Source organism: Polyodon spathula, chromosome 26 (assembly GCF_017654505.1).
Source record: "Polyodon spathula isolate WHYD16114869_AA chromosome 26, ASM1765450v1, whole genome shotgun sequence".
Classification (NCBI taxonomy): Eukaryota; Metazoa; Chordata; class Actinopteri; order Acipenseriformes; family Polyodontidae; genus Polyodon; species Polyodon spathula.
The window spans coordinates 10,588,717-10,611,261 of record NC_054559.1 but is presented as its reverse complement, the minus strand read 5'-3'; the positions used below and the strand labels follow the sequence as shown (position 1 = coordinate 10,611,261).

At 41.0% G+C, this 22,545-nt stretch overlaps 1 protein-coding gene across 4 annotated transcripts; it reads right to left on the bottom strand.

Moving 5' to 3' along the window:
- Positions 1-20,909, bottom strand: LOC121300912 (testis-expressed protein 2-like). 4 transcript variants are annotated; one of them, XM_041229893.1, is made up of 13 exons: positions 20,754-20,909; positions 20,065-20,268; positions 11,156-12,566; positions 9,596-9,796; positions 9,165-9,492; positions 8,798-9,015; positions 7,736-7,885; positions 6,568-6,667; positions 5,941-6,073; positions 3,248-3,385; positions 2,741-2,953; positions 2,246-2,366; positions 1-934 (listed from the first exon to the last, which is right to left on the bottom strand). In XM_041229893.1, exons 3-13 carry the CDS (start codon positions 12,533-12,535, stop codon positions 770-772), a joined length of 3,147 nt encoding a protein of 1,048 aa, XP_041085827.1. In that variant the 5' UTR covers positions 12,536-12,566; positions 20,065-20,268; positions 20,754-20,909; the 3' UTR covers positions 1-769. The 4 variants fall into 4 exon arrangements, with proteins under 4 accessions (XP_041085827.1, XP_041085829.1, XP_041085828.1 ...); XM_041229895.1 differs by lacking the exon at positions 20,754-20,909 and adding an exon at positions 20,592-20,666; XM_041229896.1 differs by having other exon boundaries at positions 850-934; positions 2,246-2,379.
- Between the last annotated feature and the right edge of the window lie 1,636 nt (positions 20,910-22,545).

Genomic DNA, 22,545 nt, shown 5'->3' with positions numbered 1-22,545 from the left:
AGATGGAAAAAAAATGCACAGCAAATATGTGTTCTGTTTATTAACATTTGGGAGACAAAACACAGAATAAAGTCAGTGTTAAAAACATGCACTTACCCATCAATTTTCAGCAAGCTGCAGTCTTCGGGAACATCACAATTTATATAAGACATCAAAAATAATCTTAATATAGTCCATGACTAGCCATTCCTACTACTGACAAGTTTATTTTAGGAGAGTGATTTCAACAGGCCTAATCTACTGATATCCAAAACTGCTGCTAGAACTCAGTCATTCTTTTCTGAAAATGGAGCCAGTTTTTCTATAGCTTTGCAATTTCATAATTCCAGTTAGGTTGTATTTTCTCTAATCTCTATTTTATTTGCATGTGGGGAAATCTGTGGGGTTGATGCATATGGTAGTAGTGTACAAGAAAAGCTTCTATTGGAATTTCCTTTGATAGCTTTGTGCAATAGATGGTTGGTTACCATTGTGTTTGCAAGAGCACTTTACAAGGAAACAGTACATTGCTAAGGTAAGGAGATTCTATAAGTCTTAACAAGATGCATATAACAAGTTGGTAAAAATATCCAAGCAGTCCGATATATTTTTATGGCACGTACATTTCTTAATTTTCTTTTTTTACAGAAATGTATTTCAGAATTTAAAATCAGTCTGAAACAAGAAGCTAAGTTCAGTTCTGTACAGTACTCTTAGTGTGCTTTGTAGGTTCTTGTGCCACACCCACAGCTGCCTTGTGTATATAAAAAGTCTTGGTAGCTCATGCATGTTATTCAGCAGCAGATGATGCTAGGGGTTCTGTTTTCTCCAGAGACTCTTCAGAAGGCTGTCTTGAAGGCTCTGCTGGAGATTGCCAGGACTGCACCAGATTGTCCATGCCAGAGTGCATGATGGGAAGGTATAGGTCATCCATGTTTGGCATCACAAACACTTTCTGTTTTTGTTTTTTTGTAGATAAAAAGATAGATAATAATTACAATTAGAACGAATACAATTAAAACCAACATTACTGCTTAAAATAAATCCTGCTGTTTTACGAGTTTATATGTGTTCTTCTCTTTAGATCTGTGGGATAAATGTAAGCTTGTGTTGAGGTTTATTTAATTCTTCAAACATGTACATTAAAATAGACTAGAAGTATTCGCTGTGTGGTCTTTTTATGAATGGCCTCTAGTTGGAGTACGTTTCTGGAAATAATCATCCATAACTATTAAAACACTCAATAGAGCTAAATTTATAAATACTAAAGCAAACATATTAAATTCACTAACAGCGGTTTTGACAAGAAGTGGTTCTCAATGTCCTCCTCAATGTAACGCTGACAAAACTGAAGACATTAAGTAACACTTCTAGTCAAATGATTATCATTGAAAAAAACACTGCTTTTTATTATAACACATAATGTCTAATTTTCAGACCATGTCTAAAATGGAGTTTTCATATTAAAAACACTCTTCAAAGGCAATATTTAGCCAGACTTTATTAGGACTGCATGTAATTCACCTGTGGAACTTCATGGGCCATGATGGTGCTATGCTGTACGTCATTTCAGCTACAAAGAAATCTTGACATACAGTAAACACACTGTACAGTACACAGAGAGGGACGGTACAGATTCCATTAGCTATGAAAAGATAGGAATGGTTTCCAGAACCGGTTTTAGGAAAATAAAAACACAGCATGAGAGAGAAATGGGTGTACCCAACCTTGCAGAGGTGTGTGGCTGTCAAGTGATTTAGTGTTGCTTTAGGAGCTTTTATATACTGTGCCTATTAAACAAAAGGCTTCAATCGAGTTCTCTTTAATCACAGTTAGAAATGCAGCCAGGCAATCCTAGCTCTGCCAAACACAGGTCTTGGGCATGTAAGCCCTGTAGTTTATACTCCTTTATCTCAACAGCTTGAGGAATGATTGCACACCACAGTTGCTTTAACTGAGGTGACAATCATCTCTCTTATAAAGTATAACACATGTTATTTATTTAATAATGCAATGCTCTTTAGAGTAGTGTCACAATAAAACCCAATGCTATAACTATAACTCGAGACTTTCTATATCTTTTTTTTTAGAAAGATGTAGTTAAGCTCCAACGATTTCTATTTTAATACTGCTACTGCTTAATCAGAGTTAGAAAAAAATCCAATAATAACAGCAGAGGGTGCTGTTGTGCTTTCACGCTTGCTTGATATCTTTGTTAATTATTTATTTAGCCTTAAACAAACATGCAGGTAATTGTTATTCTCACCTGAAATTCATGCTGGAGTTTCTTCTCTATCCACTCTGTGACATGGGAGAAGGTCACTTCCCTCTCGCCCAGCTTGGGCCTCACCTTCAGGTCCAGTCTTGGGGGGATCTGGAAACTGTACCTGGAGAAAAGAGCTAACGCCTCGTTACAAAGTCTCCTTATTCCATCCTTTCCTGGTTAAGACTCTCTAGGATTTACAGGCACCATTCTTTTCCGACATGAACAAGATACTGGGTGACTTAAATGAGCAGCTCGACTTGCCCAGCCATAAGGTTCTCTCATCATACCTTGGCAGTGTGTTACCACTCAGAAAAGGAACATCACCAAAACAGGTACAACCGTAGTATACTACTGTTAGTTACTTCACATAGTTTGTAATGCTGGAAAAACAGCATCGAGATTGCATAGTGCTGGAGGTCATGGCATAACAGCACAGCCCAAATCAGGAGCCCAAGCTTGTGAGCTAAGGGGATGGGATTACGTTTCGGGACGTACCATAACCGGTCAGTAGGGGGGGGTGGGATGTTGACAGCGAGCGTCCCCGACAGCTCCTGCACCTCCACGGTGAGCAGCAAGGGAGTGTTGGACACCTCCTCGATCTTCTTCTTGATGAATTCGTTCTCCGTGGCCTTCTGGAAGTATTTAGACTTGGCTATTTTATCCACAAAGCGGAGGATCTTCCGGCTTGTACTGTTACCGCCTACGTGGCTAAACCAGGAACAAACAGGCACATTTTGTTTGGAATTTCAGTCACAGAAGAATATATTGAATCATTCTAGATATCCTCAGCTTTTACTGATTTTTTTTAAATCTGTGACAGTACTGCTGCCTTAACAGTGTATATCAGACTGAAATTGTTTGTGGGTCTAAATTTCTATTTTCGTTGAACTGCGATGTGGATTGGAAGAATAAAATGTGCATACAGGTTAATCAAGCTCTGCTAAAACTCCTGGTGGCTGATTAATGCAATTTTTTTTTTATAAAGTTAGTAAAACTCTTTACCTTTCAGTGCCAGTGGGTGTGGCCTTGTCTCCTAGAATCCATTGCGGCTCGGTGGGTGGATCTTCTTCTTCGTCAGAAGAGCCAGCGCTTGAAGATTCCTCATCACTGTCCGCCAATAGGAGGACTCGCGGTTTTGACCTGTGAACCAACAGCGCAATAGAACAGCTCAGAAAAATCTAAAATAACCTAAGTAAATCAGCTATCATATTTTTCAGAAACAAAGGACTGTTGTAAACATAAATCAAAGATTTATGTAAGATTCCGTAGTTTTCCACAGTTGTGGTCTATGCTTGGCTTTGCTATGTGGCTTCAATGGAAATATAAATTGGAGTTAAGCTAATGAAACAGTGTTGTCTGGTTGGATTTTTTCTCAGGTTTAACGATTGAGAGTTCAGGCAAAGCTCAGGTGACATTGCTATGCAACTTTTTGGTTTGTCACCAGAAAACCCCTTTATGGAATTACATCTTTATCATAAGCAGTTGGTTGTACATAATTTCTTATGAAACGATGAAGAAGAAACAGTAAAAGTTCCCAGCTGTGACTGTAAGAGTTCAATAATATCAGCATGTGGGAGCCCAGCTGATGATACCCCTGTCTGTTTGCCGTGATGCCAGCAGCTGGCTGTACTGTTACTGAACAGGACAGCACTATTGGATAACACACAACACCAAGTCTTACATCCCCAAGGTCCAACTGACCTGAATGCATAACAAACAGGTACCAGGGACTCAAACTGGCTCCTGCTAGATTAATATATTCAGGGCACTGCAGGGGGATTTATTCTACCTAGTCCCCAGTGTCTATTCATTTATTGATGTTATATAATTACTGTGACAGGATTAAGGATTCACAAAACAGTGTGTATCAGTCTCATTTACAGAATAAGATCCACATAAAGGTGTTTGTACAGAGTGAAATTCACAATAAAAAAAATACCACAACTACAATCTGACCCATTCCCATGTAAATTGATGGGAACACAATTTAAGAATAAAATGTACTATCTGATCTCATTTATAATATTTTCCTATATAATTTGTATCTATACAGAACCATTGTTGAACTGTGGGTGGAATTTATCAATACTGTACTACGAAACATAAATAGAAAGTAATGAACTACAGTAAACATTTACAAACAAAAGAGTGCATCTCAAGTAATAAATCATATAAGATGATTAGTAAGCTTTATAAACTGCTTATCAAATACCCCAAACGGTAAAGAGCATTAAAGGATTAGCAAGCCACGTAACCCCATCTGTAAAGCACATAACTAATTTATAGAAGTGTGATGAGGAGAGAGGTAATGTGAGCTGTAAGTCTACTTCCCGACCAGGAAGGGCGCTAAGTAACCTTGGTGGTACAATTTCACAGAGATGGTGACTCGATGGTAGGACAGAACTGGAAGTCACCCATCTTGGAGAAAGGGCATGGTTGCAAGACTGCTAAAGAAATATATTGTGATCAGTGTGGGGCACACAGCGATTGGATAGAGCGTGGCACCGTCCTGATCACAGGGAGGGAGTTTGGCAGTACAAAGGGGAAGCAGCTACTTAAGTACAGGTCCTTACGTTGAAACTAATGTGCCAGAATGCTTATGTTTGTTTGTTGTTGTTTTTGCCATGTCATCAGAAATGTTACATAAACCTATTCGAAGTTGGGGACAAGTGCTATGGTATGACAATGGCTAAATACTGTTGAATAACAAAGTCTGTAAACCTCACTGAGGGATTAACGCACACTGACATAGCTTTTGCCTCCACCCACGATCCACACTGGCCTACGGTGCCCCTGTTCTGACTGCTATGGGAGCTCTGGGCAAAGCTAACCCAAGCAGACAGTCAGCTGACATTTCTAGAACACGCAGCATGCCTCCCCATGCCCGTCTGCTGCACTTAAACTCAAGATGTTTTTTCAAAAGGATCTCAGTAACCAGTTTGAATGCTGAAAGCACTGGAGGCAGGCTTATCCATATAAATATCAAAGTAAATAACACAGAGGTACAGTCGGCGCTGATTATCGGTATACTGATAATTAGGATTTCGACTTAAACTGCATACAACTCTGGGAGACGTGTTTTCTTAATGCTATGTATGTCATTTAATTGGAACGTCACTTTGTTTAATTGGGATACAGTACTTGCAAATGATGAACAGAGATTGCTTTTCAGAGCAAGACAGCTCGCGTAGCACAGTGCAGTGAGTACGTGATTACACTGTGAGTTGAGTAAATTGCATAAACCACGTTGAACTCTGGAGTCTCCTGTGGTTTCTCAGGCTGCTGTTGCAAAGAAAGTTGGCGTGTCAACATCGCAGGTGCCTCACCTTGCGATAAGATGTGATTTCATTCTTTTTCATTTCATGTAGAAATAAAAAACAGCGATTTGTTTTGTTTCGGAATTAAAAACAAAACATTTTTTAAAGTATATATTTAACGTTTAATCATAATGTAACGTGATTTAAATATTTTTCTTTTCATTTAGAAACAAAAGTTTGTGACTAAGGCCATCTCAAATGCCTCTCATTTAATTGGGGCAGCTGCTTATTTGGGATATTTTTACATCTCCCGAGGTGTCACGATAAAGATGGGCCAACTGTAATATGTGTGGAAAGCACAGACGTCATTCACAAATGGAGGTTGCAGATGGAATGGATACTGTATGTAGTGTGATATGGAAATGCCCCAATCCCTACCTCTCCCTCCCAGGCTCCAGCATGCCGTCTCCATCCTCCATGGCTTCTTTCCCTAGCTTGCACAAGTTCATCTTGGTCTCCAGAGTCATCTGCAGCATTCCGTTATAGGTCACCTCAAGGTTCATCCACAGACCTGAAACAGAAGAAGGTCATCTAGGATCATTACTAAATAGAAAACATACAATAATAAATATGCACACCATAATACAGGATGCATGCACTTCCTCTGCATTGTATGTGCATTTAGGAAACTTACATTTGAATTTAGCTCATGAGCTGTTTACTTGTTTTTATGACCTAAATTCAGTTTGATATTGATAAAATTTTCTTTTTGAAGAAAAGTCAGATTGAATTATAGAGAACATTCGAGTCAATCAAACTGAAACATGACTAAAAATGTTTTAGGACCTGAGATGTGTTATCCATACATGATTACACTACACTGAACAGCAGAACAGGAATAGAAAGCACGAAGCGGGCTGGAGATAAAAGCACAAAACAGCTCCCAACGAGGGCCATGCTGGCATGATAAGTTTTCATCGGATGTCAGAAAAATGTAAAAGCTGCTGGATCCGTGTCGCTCAGATTTTTTTTCTATATGTTCTTTGAAATTTTTTCTAGCCTTACCTCTGTGGTTGACAGAGGGCTTCGAGGTACTCAGGATCTGAGGCAAAGAGGTTCCCATGTCCAGTTCCGTTAGGGTCAGCTCATTCATAAAGTAAGGTAACTGCAGGGCAACAAAAAATAAACACAGTATACAAGGTCATTATGACATTACTATATACCTTACAATATTTTACAAAAAAAGATAAGATACAGAGTTTGACAAGACCAAACTATCCCTACAGACTCCCTGGGTTTGTGTCTTTCACTGTCTACAAGTCATTCACAAGTTGTCAGTGCAGATCACAGCCTAGAGCAAACCTGTTAACAGCTTGTTCAGTTTCTCTAACAACAGCCTATGGAGAGCCAAGTTGTACAAGGCTGAAACTGCTAAAACAAAAGGATGTGTTTTGGGCCTGATTGATCTAATGAGACAGGCAGGCACTAGATATTCGGAATTGCCATGTGTGGCAGGGCAGGGCCTTGTCTGTAATAATATTGTTGTGTGGTGATTTGGGTAGGTTGGCAGGGATGGGGTTAATTTCCTATCCATTTCTAAATACATGTGAGAATGTGGCTGGAGATAATTGAATAATTGATAATTAGGCGCCAGCCACATGCTATAAAAAAGGGAAAATGGGTTTGTTTGGTGGAGGTGTTTTGGGGTTTGTTTTGTTTTTGTTTGATCTTTTATTTTTGGCTCTGTGAGCAGTGTTTTGTTTGACTTTTTGATTGCCTTTTGTTTATTAAACAGCGCAGCAATGCTTTAACTACAGTTTTACTGTCTCAGAGTCTCTGTCCACCCAGCCATCCTGTCACACCATGGTACAACACAGATTTATTTAGTTAAAGACCAACTCTGAAAAACAATAATTTGTATTTTGTAATGCTTTTTATATTTTTAATGCTGAAATAATAACACAATTCAGCCACTGTGTGGCAAAAAGTAAAATCAAAGACAAAGTTGTTTCAACCACAATAGATTTATTTTTGTTGCTCTGTGTATATTTTAGTGGAAATAGTAAAAAAAAGAGTAAAATATATTTTACAAATGATAAAAAAGACTCCTGAGAATACTGTACTAAAGTACTACAGCCTATATTTCTAATATATGCTACAGCACAAAATGAAGCTATTTTATTCCTATACAAGCCTGAGGATAAGGCATAGGGAGGTCTGCTCCTGATCACACCTTAATTTTGCTCAGCTTCTTTTGGATCTTGTATGCCACTTGGTCTGCCCAATACTTCTCCCTCAGGAAGTCCCAGAAGATACGTCCAATCAAAGCATTGATCCAAGCTGGTTGAGCCTCGCTGCTGCCCCCTAGCTGGTCTCTGGGGAACTGTAAGGAAAGATGAACAGAGTACATAGGGTTCTACAGGGAACAAGTACAATAAGTTTCATGTAGTTAAAATCAAAACATGCATCTCCTGCTATAACAAGAGCAGGGGTTCAGATTTGTTGTTGATATTGTTTACATGTCCTCTCTTTGCCAGAAACACCAGGAGCAAGTCTGTTTAGTTGAAAGACTGTCCAGAAAACATGTTAACCTGCTTCTGAATACAAAAAAACAAAACAAAAAACATGCAGTCAGAGCTGAGAAACACCTCAGCAAACTTTGATGTCACCTCCAAACTTTATTTTACAGGAGCCTTTGGCATTCTATCCAATACATGTTTTCCAGTTAACAGTCTGGTGATGTTGAAGCAAATTTTAGTCTATCACACTTCAACTGCAGCCACCCAGCGTGACAGACAGCAAATTATCTTCAGCTGAAATTCAGCACTCCAGACTGCTGTAGGTTTTCATTCAAATTGAACTATTAAATTATCTCCACTCTCCCGAGCAGTGACTGAACAGCCTGTCCTTGAATACTTGATCATAAAAAAAAAATCACCCCAGTGTTTTGCTAATAATTCTATCTGGTTCATTGAAATAAGCAAATCCTTAAAATATAAATACTGCAATCTAAATGCAGATCGGCATTTTCATCTCAGTTTTTCAGTTTTTCAAGTTCAACTAAGTACGAGAAACAAATAGAAAAGAACGAAATGGAGTTTCAAAATGGTTTCTCAAGTAGCCTGAGAGTTTATTCTAAGTCAAATTGTAGCACTTTAAGGATATACTAGTAAGTAGACATCAACCTGTGTCATAAAACACAGGTAATGATAAACTAACAGTGACTAACCCATTAGTGAAAAGTCTGAAAAAACAGTTCATAATAAAAAATAAAAAACAACAACATGCTTAGTACCTTCCTCTTGACGTTGGGGCTGCTGGCTGCACTGTGACAGGGGCTGAGTAGTGGACTGGAGCTCTCTGACAGGATGAAGTGAGCCATGTAGGTATTGTAGTCCAGAAGGATCTTCTGCCGCACACTCCCAGCCAGGTCCCTGAGTCGGAACAGGGAGGCTATGTCCTCAGTGCTCCCCCTGCTGGAGCCGCCGCTGTACAACACCTGGCCTGACACACCTGACATACACACACAGTATTGCATATTAATGAGAATCACAGAAGTGGACTAAACCACAAACAACATCTGACTCTATATAGAGAGGAAAACAAATGTTAAGAGGAAAACTACAGGCAAATATTATGCAAGAATTCCTCCTGCACCTTACCAAACTTGGAGCCACATCTACTGGAGTTCTCCTTGTCCTTGGAGACAGATCTGGAGGCAGTCTGGAAGTGTTGGAACCACTCCTCCTTGTCCCTTCCTGTGCGGCCAAAGAGGTAGAGCATCCCACGGCTGGCTTCCGCTGTTGAGGGTCTGGCAGATGGCTCGGGGCTGGCTCTCTTGGGGGTGTCAGACTGGGTTCTCTGCTCCTCTGCCTCCTTCTCACCCTGGCTCCCTGTCTTTGACTCCTCCTGCTCAGTCAACAGAATGCAGATCGGGTACTTCTTGTTCCATATTCTCTTGCGGGCCAGTGCCGGGGGTACAAGAAACACCTGTTAAAAGTATATTGCAGAATGAAAGCAAACAAATGGATTAATATATGCAGCAGTGTGTTGACGAGACTAGAATGCACAGGACATGTAGTAAATGACAAACCTTGCTTTCGGCCAGCTTCACTGTGCGATGGCTGGCAAACACAGCGTCATGCCGGGGCTCATCAAAGGTGGCCCACCTCGAGATGTTGTTCTTGGGGTAGGAAAGTCTGAGAGTGGAACCCTCCAGCGTGATGAAGACGGAGTGAGTCAGGGAGGGTAGGTAGGTCTCTGGGTCATACACATACATCTCATTCATCCATCCCTGGAACACAAAGTCTTAATGAGGACTTGGGTGTATTTTTTTTTTACAAAGCACCCATTGTCATTAATCACATAACAGTTTCACATTAAATGAGCCAGGCTAACCCATGTTAAACACCACACATTGCTTTTTGAAACTCAGAATTCAGTTTCTGAAGCCATCTTAGCCACCAACCCCCAACCACTCCTGCAATCTGGCTTATTCTGCTGGAGTTGAGAGTTCATCTTTCAACAATCTGCCGAGGCTGGTGTATTTGGCTGGGATTCAAGGTACTGTTGTCAAAATAACTTATTTATTATGACAAAACAAGCTGACTTTGCAGCATCCCTAATTGAGCTAAGTGATCTTCTGAACCACTTGAGGGTAGGCTAAAGCAAGGTTTACAGAGTAGAGAAAGTTATCGCCACAATGGCTCCACTGCCTTGCACTTTAACTTGGTACACTTTTCTGACTCCATCCAGCCTCATTTCCTTTAGAAAACAATTACCAGCTCTTATCAGCTTAATAAGAGAAATGGTCACTTGCTAGTATTGATAGAGTGGTTGTGAGTCAAGCCTACAAATAAGATATTAACACATGTTACCAATTACTGTTCTCACCCAACGAGTGTGCACAGTGACCCAGGCAGTTTGAAATGTAAATGACATAATTATAGGGAACACAAGGGCTTTAAATCTTTAAAGCCTGTGGAGAAAGAATCACAGCATCCTGACTGAGATCAGTTACATAACAGACAAGGATCATTTAACGTTATAAATTGCAAATGGGCTGGATTTGCACAGCATTACTCTATATAATCTTGCTTTCAACTCCAGTGGGGTTGCAAGTGAAGTGAAAAAAAAACAAACCTAAAAATAATCAAATGACTCTACAGGATAACAGAGAATATTCTTGACAAAAAAGCTATCTTAATTTTCTGCATGCCATCATCACCTTCTACTGCCAGCATTACATTAGGGCCTGTCTCTAGTTCTTCTAAAGAGAATAATGAGCAGCTGGCTTCCTGAAATAGGCTGATATCTGGTACAAATATGCTACTAGATTACAGCTAAAAAGCAGTTTGAATGACATTATTCCTGTGTGTATGTCTGTCATGGAAAAGACCTTGGATCTTTTTTTTTTTAGCAATTATAATCTAACAAGAGTGGTACACTGTTTCCCCTAGTACTGGCATAAATCAACAGAAATGACATGTGAGATCCGAAGGAGAAACCAGTTACAGAGAATGGTTTAACCATTTAACAGATAAACAAGTCAAAGGGCCCATGCTCCATGCTTCATGGCAAATTGATATCACAGATGATTGTGTAATGGCAACCTTACTTAAAACTGATATAACCCTCAGTTCTATGAACTTACCTTCAGTACATCAGGCTCCTTGTGCTCCTTTATACGAAACTCTGACTGCAAACAATCATGAGCTGATGGCAGCTTTCTGGCAAAGTGCATTGAGTTCCTAGGAGCAAGAAGCAAGATAACCACCAGGCCTACCATAACCCCGCAGGCCAGGCCCAGGCAGAGGCCCGATATGTAAGAGGGCAAAGGCAGGACGAAGTAACTGTAGGCCAGCGTGGCGATGCAGAACAAACATTTACTTGGCACAGGTTGAGAAGTCTGTAAGGAACCAAGTTCTCTGCTCAATTCGGGAGACAATTCTCCACTTTCTACCCTTGCGCTTTCAATACTATGTTCGATTTCTACTACCTGCATGACGTCTCCATAGGTGCAAATCTCATACCTGCTGCCATCGCTACCCAGTTTGCGTTTTGGCTCTTGGGACAAGCATGGCTTTGATGGGCTCCTTTTGGCATGCCTAACAGGAGTCTCACAGATGGACAGCCTGTCGCACTCGCCTCCTTTCCTGGAGTTTTTGCTCCCAGCTATGTCCCCTCCCAAATCCCCATTGGTCTGACTGCTGGGCCCAGGAGAATCGCTAGCACCTTGCTTCTGTTTTGGGCTACCAGAATTCTCATCACCAATGATCTTGCTCAGCATGCTGAAGGGTTCCTGCATGGCCTCTGAGAACTTCCTCTTGGTGTCTTCCAGTTTGGCCTCGACTTCCGGCACCTTGAAGAATCCTCCTTTGCTCTCGGATGGCGAGATGCTGGGGGAAGGAGGAGCAGTCTTTGAATCTCCATTCCTTCCCTTGGGCTGGGTTAGCTGCCTCCAGAGGTGGAGGTTAAGTTTGGAGTCGGACTTGGACTGGGTGACTTCAGGCTCATGTCGTGAGATTTCTGTGGAGATAGACTTCACAAGATTGAGCAGAGGCCGGGGTTTGAGAGAGGTGGCCTCCTTGGGCTCAATTTCTGTGGAAAGAGACTTGACAAGGTTCATGAATGGCTTAGGGACCAAGGAACTATCAGTGTTACTGGGAGAAGTTTGTGGAAAAAAGAAGCCAGCGGAGCAGGAAAGGTCCACTAGTGACCCCGAAACAGAAGGGGAGGGCGGAGAGGTTGGCATGTGGAAGGTGGAGCGCAGGCCATCTTCAGCATTCTTTCCATTTTCTGAAGATGATTTTTCCGTGGTGAAGATGACCGCCCCCCCATCCTCGTCTTTGTCCAGTGAGAAGATAAGCTCATTGTCCTCCAGGCTGTCCCAGTCTTCCTCATTGCCAGCTGTGGTCAGCTGGATGACAATGTCCTGGTTGGTGGTAGCTGGTGGTTTTTGCAGTGTGGGGAGCAGTGACTGGTTGTCAAAGGGAAGTCCTAAGACTTGCTTGTCTTCAGCAGAGTCGGCCATTGGTTACATTCCCATTTCACAATGGCTACTCCTGAAAAAAAGCGAAAAAAAAAAAAGAGACAGTAAGATGTGCTCTTCAGTTGTTAGTACCATAATCACTTGTAACTTATATTTAAAGCTCATAATCTCTAAAGCCCCAAAAAGTGACTTTCATAAGATTAAATATTCCGGTACATCAATTATTAAAAGATTGGGAACAGAGGGAAAATGGCTAACACCACCTCTTTGCTTTAGATGAATAGGAATTAATTAAACCATACATGTATGTTCCAGTTTCACGCAAATCTTTTTTATTTAACTGATTCTATTCACTTGGTTATATTAGAGAAAGAGTAACCAAACCAGCTAACCCTGGTGTGCCACTACTCTGATGAGCCAGAACCACTGATGGAATTCTGCATGAGCAAACTGGTACGACCTGGAAATGAAACAGATCCTAATTTAATTTTGACTGCAGATGCCTGTGATCAGAAGCTGATCACAGTTCTCAAGAGGCCAGCAGAACAAAGGGGAGAGAATTAAAATGAAATAGGACAGTGAGAAAGCTAAGAGGAACCAGTTTGATTGGTTGAAAAAAAAAGTTTCTAAATACAGTATGTTGCATTTGAAACCCTAATTATAATTGCTAGTTCTTTTTGTGCCATGCTCTAATTTCCAAAGCATAGTTATTTGTCTTTACTAATTGCTAGGACAAGACCATCTGGCCTTGCATTGTGAATCAAGCACTTGCTAATAAGATGATGGCAGCGCAAGATTGAACATGTTTCTATTTTCTTCTATTTTTCCAGAAGATTTCAATTGAGAACAGTCAGGAATCAAGTGGTTCCCGCCTAATTTACATATACTGGAATCAATTAAAACTCAAAGAATTGAAATGGTGTTCATGTCTTCATCAATACATTGCAGACCTCCATTGGGAAATAAAAACTACACACCTAACTTTAAGAAGAAATGTCATGTCCTATACAATGTCAAGAGTGAGGAATAATGATTTGTCAAAACTGGTTATGGGCTGAAGAGGAGACAAGACTTTATGGAAGCACTTGCCTCAAATCTGTGCCATTTTGATTGGCGCATGTGAAATGAAGCACGCTTTAAATACTCCTTCGCAGTCAGTGATGATAAATATTTGTGTTTTTTTTCAAACTTAGATGAAAAGTAGTACCAAAATGAGTGGGAATAGTGGTAGTTTTGCATTTTTAATTTCAATTTTTTTTTGCTTGCTTTGAAAGACTGAACAGAGTTTGAATCTCTATTATGTTTTGTACTAGGATATCTATTATTCACCAGTTACCTGATATTCTGTGACAGATGAGCACCACTTGGGAAGTGTGGAGAGAGCTCCAGGATTATTTACAATATGAGCCTTCAAGCCCTTGCAGGTGAGAAATACATCTGTGAAGTCAAACCTTTATCTTACTTGAAACCAGTGAAGTAAGACGTTATGCAGAACCAAGTTCATGAAAAAAAACTTTGTAATTGTGACCCATTCTTTTTAAAAACGTTGTCGCTCTACTTTTCTTATCAGTGGCCATTAGTATTCAGTGCCTGTGATGCAGTGGAATGATATTCAGCCTGCTAGGCTATTGCCCAGTGTGCTGACAGATTAAAATAAAAGCCTGTACAGTTAACTCAACTAGTGCTTTCCCTGGAGTTCCGAAGCCCACTTGAAGGATCAAAGAGATACACTCTCCAAGCTTTTTTATCTTCTGAAAGTGTTTATATAATGTAGAATATGCATTTTTCATTTGGTTTCAGCAGGCTGTTATCAAAGGAGCGTGTATGTCAGGGCCTTATATCAGGGCCAATGCTTAAATCAAAAGCTTGTTTCATCGTTGTACAGATGGGGAGCGCAGAGTTTGAAACCAATGACGGATGTCTTTCTCGCTAGAAGCAAAGACACCAGATAGTGTTTAAGTGTTAGCATCATGAATAAAAGCAGGATACTGATTCAGCAGCAGCACAGAACTGGTTAACTGAAATCCTTCTAGGTCTAATCAGTAATTACACTGCAAACAACATTTTTAATGTAGATGAGACTGGTCTATAGGGGCTACCTTGATCGTCGGCATGCTGTGAGGGATCAGGAGATCACTGGTGGAAAAAAAGCAAAGGACTACATTTAGGTTCACTATTGTGCCAATGCATCTAGCACTGAGAAAAGAAAAATGCTTGTTATAGGCAAGAGCAAAAGACCTTCTTGCCTGCCGTTCACCTACACAAGCTCCTGTAATGCTTGGATGACATCTCTCATTTTTCAAGAGTGGTTGCTAGAATGGAAAAGTGATCTTAGATGTAGCTGCTGCAGGATTCTGCTGCTGGTGTATAACTGTACTGTGCATCTACATGAGCTCGCAAGAAAGCTTAACTACATTAGGTTACAATTTTTCCCACCCAACACAACAAGCCTATTGCACCCCATGTACATCTGAAGGGCCATTTGCAGCCCATAGGTGTACTTGCAGCAGAAATTGCAAGGAAAGCTAATCTCCTAGATGATCTGTACATGCTCAGTAAATCATGGGGAGATGTGAAGCCCACAACAATTGTTAACTGCTACAGGAAAGCAGGAGTTACTTTTGGTGTTGATACACATGTAACAAATCCAGAAATCCAACCAGCCTCTGCCCTTGTTAATGTTCCGCTCCCACTGTGTATGGACAAAGCCGCTTTCAACATTTTTGTAGACATGGACCAGGATGAGCCCACTGTTGGCAAACTCACTGATGCTGAAGTCATCAGCGCTGCTACAAAGACAGCAGGAGGAGACATGTCAGACGATGCATTGTACGACAGACAGGATGAAATTGTACACAGTGTGCCCACCTCAGAGGCACTGGCTGGGCTACATACAGCCATGGTGTGTTGCCAGCAAAGAGGGCAGGTGTCCTGCTGGGAGCGCTTGTTAGCTATCCAAATTGAAATCTACCAACAATCGGTCCAAGAGGCAAAACAGCAGAGTACCACTGACTTCTTCTAAGCCACAGCAGCCACCTCTGCAAGCCCAAGAAATGTTCCCTTTACACAAAGTGCACCAGAATCACCAAGTGATCTTTTCCCAGAAAGTGATGTCCTCCGCGGTGAGAGTCTGGAATGAACTCCGGTACCACTGGAAGATTTTGAGTTTAACCTGGGACACGAGGAGTACAGCACACTGTAAATGTGTGACAACACGTAATGTAAATATTTTTTAATAGCAAACAAAATTACAGCACTGAAGTAAGACTTAATTAGAGATTTTTTTTTTGGCTTTAAATACTTGTTCACACGTGTGTTTTGTCTGCTGTGCTAATTGACTAATCCGACTTCTTGTGTTGTTTAACTGCACTTCTCTATACCTGCGCTCTCTAAAGGGGCTTCGAGTGTGTTTGCTGAGCAGTTACTGTGTCCGAGAAGGAACCATACCTCTTCAAATATGTTCAGAACAATTTTTGCCGACTAATACCTGTAATTAAAGTTTTTAAAGTTTGGCTCATTCAGGTCCAGAGCTTATGTTCTTCTTTGGAAGGTGTTCTGCCAAATACAAATGAAAAATGATTTCTAAAAAGTGGTTGCAATGTTAACGATCAGCGAGGGGAGGTAGTTGATAAATGTTGGCAATATGCAGTCAGAACCTTCAGAACTCAAGAATAAATTGCCTGCCTATTGATTCCCATGCCTATAAAAATGTCAAGAAACTGCATCTATCATATTTACCATTTACTGCTGGAATGGTAGCAGTCATAAGAATTTTCCAGCATAGAAATATACAAGGCATTTAAAGTAAAGGGGCAGTCTCTATCAATTTGGCTACTTTAATTAGCCCCAACACCCGCTAATGGGTAAGGATTGTAATTTCCCTTTCATTTGTAAATTTAATGCCCATATTGGGAAATACTGAATTTCCAACACTGAAAGCATCCTACAAACTATATCGACGTGAAGAAGGTAGACCTGGCAAAGTTTTCCCAAAGCAGAGAGAGGTGACTATTGCAACTCTGGTTAAAGGGAAGGATCTGCAATGACAGCATTGGTGCAGCCTGCTGCCATCTGTTGCAACTCTGACACAGGGGTTATCTAAGAGATCAGATGATATTAATAATAATAATAATAATAATAATAATAATAATAATAATAATAAATAATAATAATAATCTTATTTTTATATCGTGCCTTTCATAATGAACCACCATCACAAAGCACTTTACAAGATACGAGACCAGGGTGTGTGAACCATGCATCAGCTGCAGAATCACTTACAAGAACGTCTCACCCAAAAGATGGAGCACAAGGAGGTTAAGTGACTTCATTGGGGTCACACAATGAGTCAATGGCTGAGCTGGGATTTAAACCAGGGACCTCCCTGTTATGAGCCCGTTTTTTAAACCACTGGGTCACACAGCCTCCTATGTGTATTACACATGGTATCAAACCAATACCTTAGTGTAAGATACTGCATGCCTTGATGTTCATGTCTGTCTGTCTGTCTGTCTGCATGAGGTTTCCATTCAATTTGTGCATCAACGTGTGCTTGATTCCTAGGGTTCCACAGTTATATAATCCACTTTTGGAACAGCAGTGGATTTGCTGTAATCAACAATAAAACTGCTTTATCCCTGCGAGCGCTCTTTTGTGTGGATATATTAAAGCTGTGATACAACATGCCTTTCACACAGCCTTCCTCATAGTCCAACTTGAATGCCCCTATGCCGGCACTTCCAATAACATTGGACCCGCCTCCCACAAGGACCAGGCTGGGAGTGACTGATTAGTCCTAATTTCTCTCTGATCCGAATGTACTGGCTAGGATGAAGATGAGTCAACAAGCCTGTTACAGGAATAATCAGCTCAGCTCCTGCTGATGCTTTGTTTTCAATTTACTTCACAGTCAATTTAGACCAATATCTACCACAGCAGTAATGAAATCTCTTCAAATAAAGACAAGATTCAAAGTCAAGCCACCACCAAAGGATTTGCAGTTACAGTATGGCATTCTTTCAAACACAATAAACAAATCTGCCCATTTTAGCAAGGAAAAGGTGACAGGATTGAATTGAAAATCAAACTTTGTTTTACGACCCATATTATTTCCCTAATCAATAGCACTATTTAATCAAACATTTCCCAAACACACATAAACTCACAAAATAATGCTGCATTGACAAAAATAAACTGCTATAAATAAACATTATTTATCTGAAAGCACATTTTAAAATCACAATGCAAAAGGGAACACGTACTGCAGCTGCTCCACATAGATAACCACACTAATGCAAACTCAGCAACAGTCCCAAATAGATGAAAGTTGGAGTCCCCAGATGAACCATTAAAATTATGTGATAATCATACCAAATCATCATACCAAAGCTCTGATTCTACCGCCTTAGTTTGCAAAGTCCCAGAGCACTTGTTTTCTGGTTTAAGTCCTGTTTAATCCTTATAGATGTTCTCCCCTCCAACTGTTTTCCCTTATTGTCATGTTCTGCCTGATTGGACACTAATTCCTGAAATCCTGAAGCGCTCGGATTAGTGCCCAGGGATGCAGAAACCGGACCTTCCTAATGAATATTGGTGTTCCTTGGTGTGGTACTGTGCTCCAACGCCAAGGGCATAACTGGGGTCAATGACAGCAATGCAAATATATATATATGTGTGTGTGCACAAGCTGTCTCAGGGTACTGAGAATTGTAAACATTCACAGCAACAAACAAGAAGCCAAATCCTTTGCAGTGTCCTTGTAAGCACTTGCCACAGGAAGCCTCAATCTCTTATAATAACAAACAGCTTAGGCTGTGTGTCACCATCAGCCTTTCAGGGAGACTGCTCTACAGAGCGTTGCTCGTTACATAACCCGCAGATTTGCTGCTGCCCTTGTACTCAAATACAATATCTAAATGAATGGAGACATGCTTTTAAAACATACCTTTTTAATATTGCATTTTAATGATCCCTGACTTTACACAAATATTATTATTATTATTATTATTATTATTATTATTATTATTATTATTATTATTATATGCATAGAAGCAGTGACAGATGCAGTTATGCAACAAGATCTGCTATTTTAGTGCCAAAACTTGGTTTACTTGTGCCCCAGGCTTCGAAGTATAAGAAACCAGTATCTAAGCAAGAGCATTTCAGTGCCCTCTGAAACACCCCGCCCCCCCCCCCCCACACACAGACATACTCCTACAAAGAGAAGCCAGTGGCTCACATCCACCCTGTGTAATGGCAAATCACTTACCAGAAGTAGCCTTTATAATAACTGATAAGCAGGGATGGCTGTGCTAATGACAACATCCCAGAGGAGTAGAACAGTTCAGCGACGTGAAGAAATGAGATTTACTTAAAAGATACAAACTCAAACACGTATTTACAGTCATTTGCTAGTTGATATGTTTTAAAGGAAGTTATTGGTTTTCAAAATGTAATCAGTGCCTTATGTGATTTAAAAGCCTGTTGGAGCTTCTACAATAAATACTTCTGTTAGGAATATGCCCGAAGTCAGAACCTGAATCCCAAAACATACTGAATAGCAGGTGTATTTAATTGCTTTAAGAAACATGATGACACAGATCAGTATGGCACAGTACTCCAGGCCAAGAGAACACCCCTTGGGAAGCAAACAAAGTGTTCTCTTAGCTGAAGTGTTCCTTAAGACGGAGTTGACCACAGACACATTATGAATCAATAAATAAATAAATATGTATTACTTGTCATGATTCATGTGCATCAACATATGAAGTGAACAGAATAAGTAAGAAAAAAGCAATAAGCAAGTGTATGCTAATAAACTATGATAATAAAGTAACAGACAAACTAATGTTAATAAACTGTCAAATTAAATTAACACAGTACCCCCACACAAAAAATGCAGCAGCAGCTCTAGATGAATTATGAATACCTGTATAGGAGTAAAATTCACCAGAATGGGAAACATAAAATTGCACAGTGACGCTTGTCTGATTCAAGTTTTTTTCAGGAGCAAAAACAGTCTCCAACTATTTGTAGCAAGAGAAACATCGTTTGTTAACATGCCATTTTGTACTGTAGCGATAAGGTGCACGCATGGAAATCAGAATACAAAATGAGGCAATGATTGGACCATTGGAATTTGAGTTTGATGATGATGAGATATCAGGTTACAAAACAGTATTGTGATCAAATCTCTGGCGACGCCAAAAAAGGTGTTATTTTAAGCGATGCTGTCCGCTGCGTATCTAGTCTTGAAAACCACCTCTCCCATCCTGCCTATGAAACAAAAAACAAAAACATTGAACCCCCTTTTCCCCTTCATCCTTCAGCTACTTCACACTACATGAAACAGGTCAAGGGGCTTTTGATGATACACTTCTGGAATAGATAATGCTGCCCCCTGTAGGAGAGATGATTTTAAAGCACAATTAATCATTGTTTACTACGTATACATGATCAAATAATTTTTCATTATCTGCCATGTGTAGGTCTGTGTGCACAGAATGTGTATCTATAATACAAGTTATACATACTCTATGCTCAGAATTAGTTATAAATTGTGTGAACTTTACCTGAACATGAGCATCACAGCGCGCGTGCACTTCTGTCCTTACTTTGCAGTAGATTCCCCAGTTACAGGTGAGGTGCATGAACTCTGTTTGGATCCCTGCTGCTATACTGAGAACGGCTCTCTGCAAACACCATCTACCATGTAACCTGCTCCACTGACAAACGCACAGCTGGCTCTGGTCTTAATTCCAGTCAGCTGGGGGCTACTGTTCATCAAAAAAAAAACAACAAGCAGTGCAGCAAACTGAGTTTATCCCCCCGCCCCCCCCCCCACGCCCCCCCCCCCCCCCCCCCCACCCCCCCATTCCCCCCCCCCTGCCCCCCCCCCCCCCCTGCCCCCCCCCCCCCCCCCCCCCCCCCCCCCCCCCCCCCCCCCCCCCCCCCCCCCCCCCCCCCCCCCCCCCCCCCCCCCCCCCCCCCCCCCCCCCCCCCCCCCCCCCCCCCCCCCCCCCCCCACCCCCCCCCCCCCCCCCCCCCCCCCCCCCCCCCCCCCCCCCCCCCCCCCCCCCCCCCAACAATTTAACAGCACCTGCATTCCAGGCTTTCAACTCCTAAATGCAGAAGCTGCAGCAGCACTTGTCTGTTTCCATCTTGTTAAACTGCTTCTGTACAATCATTGTAGTTCACTCTAGTTTTAATGATCATCAGCAAATTCAGTTGAGTAAGATCAGAAGAGTCAGTTCCTACTTACAGAGACTGGCTGGTATTGTAGTGATTCATCACAGCTGCAGAGCACGTTGCTTCTTTCCCTTCTGAATGTGGTACTTGTGTAACATTGAACGAGGAGACTGAAGATCGCATTCTCTCTCTCTCTCTCTCTCTCTCTCTCTCTCTCTCTCTCACTCTCTCTCTCTCTCTCTCTCTCTCTCTCTCTCTCTCTCTGCAGCTGCTGCACTTGCATTCTACTCCACTCTAATTATTCTAGCCTGTGATGGCTGTTGAAGTCTGCCGTCCTGCTTAATCCAGATTAACAATGATAACCCAACTCACCACCTCCCCTCAAAACCAATCCCTTTAATGTCTCTTAAAGACACACAGTCTATTTGTTATGTTTTTTCATACAAGAACAAATAAGAACTAGAGTATGGTGGTGTGTCAATTTTAGTGACAGCTACTTGTCTTCCAGGACTAAGACTCCCTCCATGAGCATAATCAGGGGCCTCTGATCAATCAAACCACAGACAAAACAGACAGCTCAGCAAGCAGCAACCCTGTATCATTTCCACCAAGAACTAAACTCGTATATCACATGCAGAACAAAACAATTGCAGGCACTTTGATGAAAAAGCAACTTGGGTGTGGCTGTGACATTTGATATGGGCATTTCTGAGCAAGAGACATGTCTGATAATATTTATTCACAAGTTCTTACATGTGATGAAAATCACTGAAGACTGTCTTCTGCCTTCCTAACTCAAATCCACAAAAGTAATTTCAGATGGCTTTTTTCCAATGAAACAAAAAAATAACACTAACCAGCAAGAAAACTGCACAAGTTTTTTTTATTGAAACAAAGCTTTGAGGAGTTAATGGGGGCTGCTCTATAACTGTAACATCTAGATAATGACTTGTAAGTCACAGATATATGCGGGGACTGCAGGATTTTAATTGAGGAGTTAAGAACCAATTAATGTGACCTTTGAAGCTTTAATGAGAAATGCAGAAATGTAGGACTCCCTTTTAAGCAATAAGAACAGCACAGCACAAAAAAGAATAGTGCTTACAGATTCATAGACCTCTTCTTTTATTCTATTTTATTTTAATGTATATTTAAACATACGATATCCTGGTTCATACACTACAAGTTAAATTAAAGACATGTGCTCCAGGGCTCAATTTGGAAGCAATACAGATTTATAATTAGGAGGGTAAGGATTTCATAGCACCATTCCTTTAAACAACCACAAAGAAGGATGGGCAAGATGACGAAAGGATTGATTAACAAGGCAAGCTCAGTTTGATGTTACAGTCAGAAACACAAGGCAGCACATTCTCTCAGGAAGGGCCAGAGAAAAAATGATTTTCTGCAAAACTCAGCACTTCTACAGAAATACAATTACCGGTTAATCCATGCCAAGACACCAAAGACAAAAGCCATTGAGCACGCCGCAGTTTCGAAAGAGTACATTCCTGTTAAGATCCAGGTAAATCATCCTCCCTGTTAAGAGAAGGTCATACAGCGATACTGCATGAGGAGATTTTCAAGTCAATACTCCCTAAGACTGGGTGCCAGTCTCAGCCAAATTAATAAGCCCCTGTTCAGGTCAGAAGCGAACATGATATTCATTGCGCTAAAACTTTCCTTCAGTTGTACTTGACGCAGAACATCCATGGGGAATTTGAACTCTGGTGTTTGTCACTTTGTTTAATTGTCACTCAGGGGTAGCTGCAAGCAAGGGACAAAGTGAATGTGTTCCCTTGCACAACACAGCAGCCTTATAATAGGGAGGCAAGTTGTACTGTGTGAGAACAAATTGTTTGGAG